Source organism: Watersipora subatra, chromosome 9 (genome assembly GCF_963576615.1).
Source record: "Watersipora subatra chromosome 9, tzWatSuba1.1, whole genome shotgun sequence".
NCBI classification, from domain to species: domain Eukaryota; kingdom Metazoa; phylum Bryozoa; class Gymnolaemata; order Cheilostomatida; family Watersiporidae; genus Watersipora; species Watersipora subatra.
The window spans coordinates 35,110,867-35,124,288 of NC_088716.1; the positions used below are offsets into that span (position 1 = coordinate 35,110,867).

Below are 13,422 nucleotides of genomic sequence, written 5' to 3' on the forward strand. Positions count from 1 at the left end.
GTTTTAAAGAGCCTGCATTGTAGTCACTCCACAATAGGGTTCAATGGGGATTGTTCTATTGTATGATTAGCCACCTTCACAGGTTTTGTATTTTTCCAGTGGCAGTAAACAAAAGATTGGAAGTGGCGGAACAAGTGAAGAAACACCAAAGGCATCAGCAGGAGCTGGTTGAGCAGATGGAGCAGATGGAGCAGAAGCAGCAGATGGAGCAGAGGCGGCAGATGGAGCAGAGGCGGCAGATGGAGCAGAGGCAGCAGAATGAGCAGAGGCAGCGATTAGAACAGGGGAAGCGATTAGAACAGGGGCAGCGATTAGAACAGGGGCAGCGATTAGAACAGTGGCAGCGATTAGAACAGGGGCAGCGATTAGAACAGGGGCAGCAAGTGGAGCCGAGGCAGAGGATGGAGCCAAGACAGCTATTGGAACAGAGTGAGGGGCAGTTGGAACAACAACGACAACAAGAACTTCAAGCCAAACAGGTTCAGCAGAGCCAACTTGTTGCTGCTGCTCCAAAGCCAGTTCAGAACCGACAGCGCATACAGTCACCGAAACCTTTGTCAGGTATTTCAGTTTTATTCAGTGATAAATTTTATGTTTGCTTGTCCAGTTTCATTTCTCATTCTATACATACAAGCAGAATTTTGTTTTAAATTTTTTTTATTTCAAATTTGAAGTTTAAGATATACAGCTAGACATTGCAAAGTAGAAAAGCACCGGTATCATAGAAACTTTCCTTCAGACTCCGCAAAGATATAACTTCAGCTTTTTTAACCTGTAGAGGCTTTATGAAATCAGTATGTAGGCCTACATGTAGTTAATCAAGATGTAATGTGTGGTGACAACTCCTTTCACATGTTCGTACCACAAATTATACACAATTCTATAGGAAATACTTGCTAAAGCTCAATTAATTTCTAACGCAATTAGCACACGGGCCATCCACCCTCCCCCTTGCTTTAGTTTCTTAAAAATTGCTATTATTCGTAGAAATTCATCATTTGTTGAGTACATCAACATCTCCTGGTTCTTAATATCAGGTTGTTTTAGCTGTATAGACATCAAAGTTGCTAATGCTAATTGTATATCAAGTGCATGGCGTGGGCCTTTTCTACGGCACTTAGTAAATCCACTACAGAAATGGCTGGTCACTGCCAGATGAATTGAAAACCTGATTGATGCATTGATTATGAATAGCTTATTGTTAACATGGCTTCACCATAGATGTACCTTTGTGTTACCAGATATGTGCTGTCTTCATCATAAATGTCCCTTTGTGTTACTAGATATGTGCTGTCTTCATCATAGATGTCCCTTTGTGTTACCAGATACGTGCTGTCTTCATCATAAATGTCCCTTTGTGTTACCAGATATGTGCTGTCATGAGGACACCTTCTCAGAACTGATGCGGCTGGACAGAGTGGTGAGGATGGCCCAGGAGGCTGGGAAAAATCTGTCAGCTGACATTCAGGTACACATTTCTTAAAACTTTCAAGTCATAAGAAATGGGTGTGCTTACATAAATTCATGCCTACATGCACATACCTAGTGATAGATTGTGTTCCTTTCATCATACAGTCAATGTTCATATGATTTGGGGTGTTAGGTAAGGAGTGATGCCCGGGTCTGCCCCTTTATTAAGCAAGCATGTTTCTTTCAGCTTTACTCATTGGAGTTGCATGTTGTTGCTTTAGTTGTCAAAGTACATGTAGAATGTTGGGTATTCAGTTTTAATATAGTCAGCAAAGTGTCTCCACCTTTATCACTATTGTTCTGTCTCTGCTTGCAGCACAAAAAGCTGAAACTGGAACTACAGAAAGCCATCTCTATTACCATCAATGCCATTTCAGCCTTTAGCGGACAACAATTGAAGGAGAAACTTACAACCCTGAGTAGACTGATAAAAGGGGAGAAGGTTAAAGTGGGGAACAGTAGTGTGTCTATCCAAGGAGTTCCTATGGCAGCGATCTTTTGTCAGAATCTCATTGCTAAGAAACTTGTTGTAAGTACAGGTACTCATAATAATTGTTATCATAAACTTGTGGTAAGTACAGGTACCCATAATAATTGTTATCATAAACTAGTGGTGAGTACAGGTACTCATAATAATTGTTATTATAAACTTGAGGTAAGTACAGGTATTCATAATAATTGTTATCATAAACTTATGGTAAGTACAGGTACTCATAATAATTGTTATCATAAACTTGTGATAAGTACACGTATTCATAATAATTATTATCATAAACTTGTGGTAAGTACAGGTACTCATAATAATTGTTATCATAAACTTGTGATAAGTACAGGTACCCATAATAATTGTTATCATAAACTTATGGTAAGTACAGGTATTCATAATTATTGTTATCATAAACTTATGGTAAGTACAGGTATTCATAATTATTGTTATCATAAACTTGTGATAAGTACAGGTATTCATAATTATTGTTATCATAAACTAGTGGTAAGTACAGGTATTCATAATAATTATTATCATAAACTTGTGGTAAGTACAGGTACTCATAATAATTGTTATCATAAACTTGTGATAAGTACAGGTACCCATAATAATTGTTATCATAAACTTATGGTAAGTACAGGTATTCATAATTATTGTTATCATAAACTTGTGATAAGTACAGGTATTCATAATAATTGTTATCATAAACTTGTGATAAGTACAGGTATTCATAATAATTATTATCATAAACTTGTGGTAAGTACAGGTACTCATAATAATTGTTATCATAAACTTGTGATAAGTACAGGTACCCATAATAATTGTTATCATAAACTTATGGTAAGTACAGGTACTCATAATAATTGTTATCATAAACTTGTGATAAGTACAGGTATTCATAATAATTATTATCATAAACTAGTGGTAAGTACAGGTACTCATAATAATTGTTATCATAAACTAGTGGTAAGTACAGGTACTCATAATAATTGTTATCATAAACTTGTGGTAAGTACAGGTACTCATAATAATTGTTATCATAAACTTATGGTAAGTACATGTACTCATAATAATTGTTATCATAAACTAGTGGTAAGTACAGGTACTCATAATAATTGTTATCATAAACTAGTGGTAAGTACAGGTACTCATAATAATTGTTATCATAAACTTGTGGTAAGTACAGGTACTCATAATAATTGTTATCATAAACTTATGGTAAGTACATGTACTCATAATAATTGTTATCATAAACTAGTGGTAAGTACAGGTACTCATAATAATTGTTATCATAAACTAGTGGTAAGTACAGGTATTCATAATAATTGTTATCATAAACTAGTGGTAAGTACAGGTACTCATAATAATTGTTATCATAAACTAGTGGTAAGTACAGGTACTCATAATAATTGTTATCATAAACTAGTGGTAAGTACAGGTACTCATAATAATTGTTATCATAAACTTGTGGTAAGTACAGGTACTCATAATAATTGTTATCATAAACTTATGGTAAGTACATGTACTCATAATAATTGTTATCATAAACTAGTGGTAAGTACAGGTACTCATAATAATTGTTATCATAAACTTGTGGTAAGTACAGGTACTCATAATAATTGTTATCATAAACTTATGGTAAGTACATGTACTCATAATAATTGTTATCATAAACTAGTGGTAAGTACAGGTACTCATAATAATTGTTATCATAAACTAGTGGTAAGTACAGGTACTCATAATAATTGTTATCATAAACTTGTGGTAAGTACAGGTACTCATAATAATTGTTATCATAAACTTATGGTAAGTACATGTACTCATAATAATTGTTATCATAAACTAGTGGTAAGTACAGGTACTCATAATAATTGTTATCATAAACTAGTGGTAAGTACAGGTATTCATAATAATTGTTATCATAAACTAGTGGTAAGTACAGGTACTCATAATAATTGTTATCATAAACTAGTGGTAAGTACAGGTACTCATAATAATTGTTATCATAAACTAGTGGTAAGTACAGGTACTCATAATAATTGTTATCATAAAGCATAAATCAGCTCTGATATATACTTACAAGATATACTTGTAGTTTAGGAAATGAAAGCGGGTCTGGTTGGTTTTTGCATTAACAAAGTGCTTCTCTCACTGAAGCTCTCCCTCTTTTTCCTTTTAAACTTTTAATTTGATTTTCATGATTATTTATTTTAGTTTTTAATTTTTAATTTCAACTTCAATTTTATAATTAGTCAATGAATAATAAAGCAGTGGCTACTTCATTTTCATGTGTAAATAGTTCATGATTGAAAAAAATGTGCCTTTCCTTTTTGTCAAAAGGTTTAATGCTTGCTACATTTACGCAACCAGAATGATAAAGGTGTAATATGTAATATGTAATATGTTTAATACTTAAGGTTTAATAAGGTTTAGCTCTTTTTTATACATTTATTTATATGACTCATGCATGAATATTCTTGTAAGGATATTGTTTATTCCATTTCCCCCCCCCCTTTTCTCTTTGCTGCACCCTTTTTCCTCCTCACTTACGCTGTCTTCCTATCTCTATTCCTGCACTCCTTCTTGAACACTTTTATGGAACACCTTTCAGGATACATATTTAATGATTGTCACCTTACCTGTACCTCGCACATGCGCTGTTATACCAGTCTGCTGTACGCATGAGACGCTGTTACCCTGTTCTTTGCCTCTACTCAATTTACTGACAGGAAAATATCTGTGAGTGACCACAACTCATCTAGAAGGAAGTTTTACTTCCGAATTTTTACGAAGACCTTTTACTGTGATAAGGCTTTTATTGCCTTGTAAAAACAATATAGTGAAGCAATAAGGTTAAATGATAATTTAAAACAAAGCTTTAAAAATGGTGTAAAATATTGATCACATGACCATAAAAGGAAATGAATAATAGGAAATAGTAAATACTTCTCAGCCTTGCTGCATGTGCCACAAACTTGACTGATGAATGGGTTTTACCCAGAGCTGTGATATCAGGTACTTGTGTTTGGCTCGACTCAATTGCAATTTGAAATATTTCAGGCTTCACACAGTTAAGTAAAAAAACGCCGTCTGAAAATCCTGTTTTGTCAACACTACTCATTGACAAATACACCCCAGTGCCATTGTTGCATAACCAGCCCAAGTCATTGTCAGTCACACCACAAATTAAAAATTATGTGCAGCAGAAATAATATTCAGTGATGGTGTGTTGTCAGTTAATGAGTTATGATTAGTTTATGATAGATAGTGAACAAAGTGTAAGGTTATAATTTATGTCTGCACTAGCAAGGCAACATTAGGTAGCGAGGCAACATCAGCTAGCGAGGCAACATCAGCTAGCAAGGCAATATCAGCTAGCAAGGCAACATCAGCTAGCAAGGCAACATCAGCTAGCGAGGCAACATCAGCTAGCGAGGTAACATCAGCTAGCAAGGCAACATTAGGTAGCGAGGCAACATCTGCTAGCGAGGCAACATCAGCCAGCGAGGTAACATCAGCTAGCGAGGCAACATCAGCTAGCGAGGCAACATCAGCTAGCGAGGCAACATCAGCTAGCGAGGCAACATCAGCTAGCAAGGCAGCATCAGCTAGCAAGGCAGCATCAGCTAGCAAGGCAACATCAGCTAGCGAGGCAACATCAGCTAGCAAGGCAACATCAGCTAGCGAGGCAACATCAGCTAGCGAGGTAACATCAGCTAGCAAGGCAACATTAGCTAATGAGGCAGCATCAACAGTTCTCCATTTATTACTTGTTCTGTAAACCTCCTTTGTTTCACCTGTCGCCATCTTTTTTTATTTTCACTCATAACCTCTGTTTGTTTACCCTGCTAGTAATTCCTTGCCTCTTCATTCCTTGCCTCTTCATTCATCGCCTCTTCATTCATCGCTTTATCTAGCTACAAGTTGATTTACTTTTACTCTTTGTTATGCCTTTTTATGTGCTGATTAACTGTAGGAGCAGGCAGACAGCCAGGTCAGCTCCAATCCAAAGTCAGCATTCCCATTCGCCGTTATAATGGTGAGCCTGATGAATGAGAGTAAGGAGATGAGGGACCTTGTCTTCGGCTACTTCTACATCCAGTGTCCATACCTCGTTCCCTACTACCCTATCAGAAAGGAGGGCGCTTCAACAGAGGAGTACTTCAGGTTGGTACTGTTGATTTGGCATGGCCATCATAGACAATCTTTGGTAGCAAAAGTACTGGCTGATCGTAATTTCCGGCTGAAGTGTTAGTGCGGTTTTGTAAGCTAATCACACTGATCTACCCATATGGGTAGATCAGTGTGATTAGGGCATCATGGGTAGAGCAGCATATGTAGAGCAGCGTGGCCATGTGGGTAGAGCAGCATGGGGCTCGACATGGGTAAAGCGATATCGGAATAGTAGCGCCGCTAAACCAACCCAGGTAGATCAACCCAGGCAGACCAACCCAGGCAGACCAACTTAGGTAGACCAATCCAGGTAGACCAACCCAGGCAGACCAACCCAGGCAGACCAACCCAGGCAGACCAACTTAGGTAGACCAACCCAGGTAGACCAACTCAGGTGGAATTTTGAGATTGCTGATGGCAGCTTTGGCATGCATACATTTCCTAACAAGCAAGTACAAGTTGAAGCTGTGTTCTGTTGGTTTGAACTTAATTCAGAATTGACATGACGCGACCTGTCAATCAAACCAACCACCCGATAAACTATTGACCAATCAGCGTCCAGATACGACGAGGCTTAGCAGCCAATGTTGCTATCCGCCATGACCTCCGACAAGCTCCGACAAAGCAGCAATAGTGAATGTTGTTTTGAACGTTAATTTTGCTTCTAATTTTACCGTTTATTTGACGATTTAAAATGGTGAACCGATGTCAATGGGGTCTTTGTGACTCCGTTGACATCGTTTTCGACTTTGTGGCCTTATTTGAATTTCAATAAAGATAATTTCTACAAAATATTGACTTCATACAATAAACAGAACAAACATTAATATACATACATGTACATTATGCTAAGGACAGAATTAATCATTATTCCAACTGAATTTTTTTTATTCGAATGAGAACAATAGCTGGTCACTTGAAACACACATATAAATAATTGGACACAAGTACATTAAAGAGAAATAAATATTGCCAATATATTTCAGATATATATATCCAATATATTTAGCTCTAGCGTTGAGCCAGCATTCTGTTCACCACTGCTGGTGGCCACTGTATTGTATGGCTTGGATGCTAAGTACCCAAGTGGTGTACCCCTCATAGCGGCGAGAAGCTCAATGTCCCTGTCCAACAGCTGAACTTTTTCTGAAATAAAGTGAAACAGAATGTATTATCACACTTCGTATATATTTTAGAGATTTAACATTAAAATTTTATTATTATAAGGAACACTTTTTCAATTCATCCTTAAAGAATTGTTGACTATTTATTCATAGCATTGTAACTAAAACACATGTGTTTTATTTATAAACACTGTGTCTTCAATAAAGTGTTGAAACTCACTACTTTTTTCAACTTTATACCTATTGTCAGTTATGTTTGCAGTCAGTGGGCGTTTCTTTCGGTCTTCATTTACCGGCCGACTGATGATCATGGAGGACACTGGCTCTGCAATGATTTTTCTCCCCCTGGGCCTGTCCCATTCCTGCGGTTTTGATGTGCAGGCTGGTTTACTGGGAACTTCTTGCAGGCCACTGGTCAGCCAGTCCGTCAACTTGAGAACTAGTCCCAGGACATGGGCACATTCCCTCCAGCTCTGAAATTTAAATGTTTTATTATGAAATAATGGGCCTCAATGGTGTGTATCTTGCAATAAAGGTAAAAAAACCATTAAGAGCTAGAATACTGTAAGACAAAAATTAAATGTATCAATTAATGCACATCTTGACAGTAACGTGCCTAAAATAATATCAATAGACGTGTTGCACAGAATTCTTCCAATCTCCCATTTGCCATATCAAAAATCGTAAAAAAAACTGTCAGCGTACAAATTATTTGGTCTAATCTTGACAGGTGCTGTACCTGGTATAGATCGGACTCCTGTAAGGAAAATGAGGCAGTCATGGTGAATATTATTAAACCATACACTTATTTTTGTAAGAATTAAAGAGTGAATTTACCCCGCTTTACAAGAATAGTGTGCATCAGTGACCTTCAGCGGCTTCTCATTCTTTCACTGTGACCGGTACGTTGTCGCCTTTACAGTACTTCCTTCATCATTTTTTTCAACAAACACATTCACTGATGCAAAGAAGCTTTCATTTGCATACTTTCTTCCTTGAATTCGTTGCCTAAGAGTTGGAATATACGGTAAAAAGCTTTCGCCAAAATCACTCGGTAAACAATGTAAACGTCGTGTAGCCGCCATTTTGGTTTATGTGTGTCGGAGGTCAACTAGTTGCTTGGTCACGTGACGAGTGGGTGGAGCTACTCTGGGAATCGCATTGTGTCAATAGTCCATTTGCTAAAATCTTATGATTTTATACTTATATCAAATTATAAGCTTGCAATTATATAAGCTTATAATCATATAAGCTTTCTTTTGCTAGGTCCTAAAATCTACTTTCTCTTGTATTTGTTTAGGGATTGAGAACACTTTGCAGGTTATTGCTCTAATAATAAGTATTTCAGTGTTAGTTCTCGTTTCCGTTGTCACAGTGACTTGTGGATACGATTGTTAACAACTTCATATTAGTTAAAATGTTAATAACTTCCTGTTACGGGAATCGATATTGACTCACTGTTACTGAAGGCATGAATGTCTCACCGTTTTGAATTATGGAATTTCCTGTTTGAGAGCAGGGTTGGCATAGTATTTCCCATGGCGGTTATTACCACCGGTTTATACCGGTTTTTACCGCCCCGGGAAAAACTAATTTTTGTCCAAAAATGGGGAAAAAGCGGCTTTATGGCTCTTTAACAGTACACAGGCTAAGAAAACGCATAACTTTTATAATTGGGTTATTTAAGCCTACTAAACATTGAATAAAAAGACCAGATCACAAGATAATATTCGTTTATTTACATATATTAAATAGTAATATTGAATGAAAAGCAAAATTGATGTGTGAAACATGACAGTAATCATAATACAACAATTAGAAAATAATTGAAAAACAAAAACACATGAAGATAATGCCAAGTAGTCGAGATCGGTGGACTGAACAAACGGATTAGAGTATTGAGAATTGATTGTCTAAGAAAAGTTAATCTTCGTATTCGGCCAAAACATACCCTAAAAAAATTGTTTATAGGTTTTGGTATCAAGCTACCACTTTGGACACTTTCGCCACTCCAAGCCTGTTGAGCGGCTACTAAGGAAAAAGTGCTAAACAAGACATGTCAAAACAGTCCTACATATATTATTGAACTGTAAAAGGCTCATCGCTATTTAACGTTGGCCCGTATCTTGAGTGTTGATTTTCTAAATTTTCCCACTTTTAAACACTTTTATTTCTATTGCTATTGATTGATATAAATATGGAGTGACACAACTAATTGTTCAGTCCAACTTTCCATTTTTATTAAATTTCAATGTTTAGCAAAAAATTTGGATAAAAAATTCTGGAGTTATAATATTTCCCAGTTGTTCCTTGTTTTTACCAGTTGTTCCCAGTTTTCACCAGTTTTTCCCACCGCCCTGGGAAAAACAGTTTTTCCAGGGAAAAATGCCAACCCGTTTGAGTTTGAGAGAGCATTAACTCTTGCTACGGAAAGTCTTAAAAATGGCTCGCATATATTGTTCTTTCTGCAGGAAAGCCATTATAACAAATCATTTCAGTACTTCTACAAAAACATTCTTTCGGAATCCTGTTGGTTCCAAAAAACTTTACATTAAAAGTCTTCAACAGAAGCTATAGCTTTCATTGGCTTTTATCAGCAAAGATTTTGTGGCATGAATTAATTATGTCAGAACGAGCAAAGTTGCGTAGTAAAAGAGTTGATCAATTTTCGTTTGGGGAATTAGTACTTGAATTAGTATAGGAATATCGTTTGTGGAACTTCTTATAAACGGAATCTGTGATTTGATCTTGTGCGATTATTAGCTTGAGTGAAATGTTTGCACAGCAAGATAGTCAACCCCATGATTGACTTATTTATAAGCCATGTAGTTCAGAGCTGTCAGTATGATTGATTTACAGTCAAACATGGATAACTCGAACTTCACGGGACCGAGCGAAAGTGTTCGAATTATCAGAGCGTTCAAGTTATCAGAGCACTGTCACAAGTCCCATGTATTTACTTATTTATTAGTAGATACATGTACATATACAAACTATAATATAAACCAAAAGCACAAATGGCTTGTTTCAAATTAAATGCTTCTAATGGAAAGTTTAAAACGTTTTTATCAAAAAGTATAGAGATTTTTCTATCACTTGAGATTGGTTTGTTGTTTGAGGTGACGTTATTGCCAGGACGTTTTTTAGATTGACATTGGCAAAACCTGATCGTTGTTGAAATGCTAAAAAAAAGACACCTTTTTCTTTTGAGCGTATTACCCACGATCAATTTTGCGGATTTTTCTTGAAGTTTATGCAAAGATTACCTCACTTTACCTTGCTTCCGAAGAGCGATCGCTAATATAATATCGCTAATATAAGCGGATGTTTGGTATAAACCAAATTTCACCAAACCTGTAGAAAAGTCGTTGACAAAAATATTTTGCCGATGGTGGTAATAACGACGCTTATGAATTACGAAAAGTTGAGGTTTACCTCTATGGCTTGGAATAAAGTGATTTTCTAAAGCGATAACAACCGTTTCGGTAGCCGTTAAAAAAAACAGTTCGAATTAACAGTGTTGAGTTCGAGTTATCTATAGCAATTTATCATTACGTGGGAACGGACCAAAGAAACCGTTCGAATTAACCATGTGTTCGAGTTATCCGTGGGCGAGTTATCCATGTTTCATTGTATTTATTTTTGAGCTAAATAGTCAAAGATGGGATCTTATCTGACTCATTTTTACATTTTAGTGACCTTGGCTACAAGGTCTCAGCTTCAGGACAGATTGAAGCCCAAGATTTATTTCTAAAGAGAATGATGGGTTACAGTAAACTCTTCGCCTCTTGCATGAGTTCCCATGCTGTCGGCGGAACAGAGAATCACAGTCTAGACATGTCCAATGCGTGGATGTTGCTAGCACGACTCGTCAGTCTCAAGCCTCGCCCGGCCACTACAGCTACTATCATCTCTAGTGTGCTCAATGTTTGTGGGTGTCAGCTAATTGGACTTTATGGACCACAAGCTAAAAAATTACTCAAATTTTTGCTGGAGCAGTTTTTACCTGTAATAAGAGAAGCTAATGAGGAGGCGGAGTCTGTAAGTGATGGGGGCGCTACTGAGCGACTCGAACAGACTTTACAAGAACTTCTCTCGAGAAAAACTTTAGGGTACCCTGAAGGATACATAACGAAATCATTTTGGTACAGTTGAGAGTTACCCTCTCTTTCAGCTGTGTGATCCTCCCTCTCCACTTGTACAAAGCTTTATCTATGGTATTTTTATGGCTATGCAGTTTTTGGGAGGTATTTAAATCACCACATTAAACCAGTGTTGTTATTAGATTGCACCTCCTGCTCTCATGTACAGGTCTACACAAGCAGCTGAGCACCCAGCCATGTTTACGCTGAAGCGATAACCAGTAAAGAGAAAATTCAAGTCAGTTGAATTCAAATTCAAGGAACTGTTCATAGTCTGCATGGCATGCAGTCTTTTGACGCATTCCAGTGCATCTGCAAACAGAATTTGAATAGGGTAGGTTTTTTAACAGACTAAATATGCATTAGTTTAGTAATTCTTTATCGCTTTATTTCATTACCAATTGATAAAATAATTCTTGTTTTAATTTTCTTCTATCAAAATATTGAAACCTTTTTCAGCGTCAACCTATCTAAGAGTTGTGTTTTTTGAATGCAGTCCAACCGCTGGTATACACGATATTTTCCTCTGAAGAGCCTTCTGTCAAAGCAGGATTCACTGTAGCAGTTTCAGCTTTCTTGGATGTGTCAATTTTTTTACTATTTGTTTTCTGGTTTTTTGGATTCAGCTCTTTTGCATAGCTTTCTTGTCCTTTCTTCCGGGGCGTATCTTCCAAGGTTTCTGATAATTCTGTGGTCTCTGATGTGATGGGATTTTCTCCTTGTTGACGCGTTGAATTTTCACCTGTGTCACTTAGAGGTATACCATTGGATATGGAGGCCAGTTCTGTATCATTTAAAGGTCTACCGTTATATACAGGGACCAGTTCTGGGACATTTTGTCCATTAGAATCAAAGTTGTAATGTATGACAAACTCTAAGTTGTATCCTGATGCTATTGATTCTTTGGGTAAATTGGGGTCAAAGTTTGTGGGATATGCTGATGCAATGGACTTTCTTTGCATGTTTTGGTCAAAACTTTTTCTAGGAACTTCCATTGCACCCGAACTTCTATACATATTTGGGTCAAAGTCTTTCCTCCAGTCTGCAGATACCGCTGAATCTCGAGTTATACTTGGGCGGGAGTTCTTTACATCAACAGCATATTGATCCGAAAAATCAACACTGGACAAGGTAGTTTCTTCTTTTAAGGCGTCAGCTTCATTACTATGTGGGTCACCACCTGAGACCTCCCTAGTGTGTGGGTCACCACCCGAGACCTCCCATCTCATGAATTCCTCATTACCCTGATTTGTTTCTTGATCGTCATCTGTTGAGTCTTGGGTTGAATCGGAATCTGACCGCAGAAGAGCATCACGGACATGTGTTGCGCTATTATCTAATGGATTGCTGTCATATCTTGAGAAATCTGAAATAAATGGATGAACTTGAAAATAGTTCATAGAGAATGTAAATAAAAAAAATGTGGATATCAGAATCTTTAGTTAGCATTCGTTGAGAAATTGAACAAAAAAGAGACAAGAAGAGATACAAGCAAACAGATGAAAGAAATATAAAAGGGTAAGAGCTGAAAGTAATGATAGAGTCATGAGAATAAGGCTAGAAAAGATAGCATCCAGTTAAAAAATAAAACATACTACAAAGGCCTAGAAAAAAGATATGATAAAAAGAAATGTTCAGAAGTGGAGTAAGGTCTGTTAGAGAATAAATAGGTAGCCCAGCAAACAAAGAGGTGAGCGCAACCCAAAAATAAGTGTTAAAAGTCTGGGCATAAGGTGACAAAATATCCAACAGAAAGTAGCAGTAAAGCAAAAAGTCCTTTACTTATGTTATTGACCATAATACCCTTTTCCTGTAGTTAACTACTGATGCATTTATGCCCTAATAATTTAAACAAACATTTTAATATGTTATTGGTGATTTATTGAAGGCATCCACAGCTTGCTAGGATTACCAGTCACTAAGTACAAGGCTGCGAAAGTCCGCGCATTGGTTGAAAACAACAAATGATTAATAGTAAACATTATATTATATTGTATGCACTTTACCCATCATGTGTTAGAAAATG

The 13,422-nt window shown here is 36.8% G+C and overlaps 1 protein-coding gene across 1 annotated transcript in view; it reads left to right on the forward strand.

Annotated features, from left to right (window-relative positions):
• Positions 1-12,683, forward strand: part of LOC137403874 (mRNA export factor Gle1-like) — a 28,050-nt gene extending 15,367 nt beyond the window's left edge. The window contains exons 9-13 of the mRNA XM_068089970.1: positions 100-561; positions 1,368-1,468; positions 1,787-1,999; positions 5,934-6,124; positions 10,950-12,683. Coding sequence (XP_067946071.1) covers positions 100-561; positions 1,368-1,468; positions 1,787-1,999; positions 5,934-6,124; positions 10,950-11,409 — 1,427 coding nt within the window. The 3' untranslated portion in view covers positions 11,410-12,683. The remainder of the gene's footprint in view (positions 1-99; positions 562-1,367; positions 1,469-1,786; positions 2,000-5,933; positions 6,125-10,949) is intronic.
• Positions 12,684-13,422: the final 739 nt, after the last annotated feature.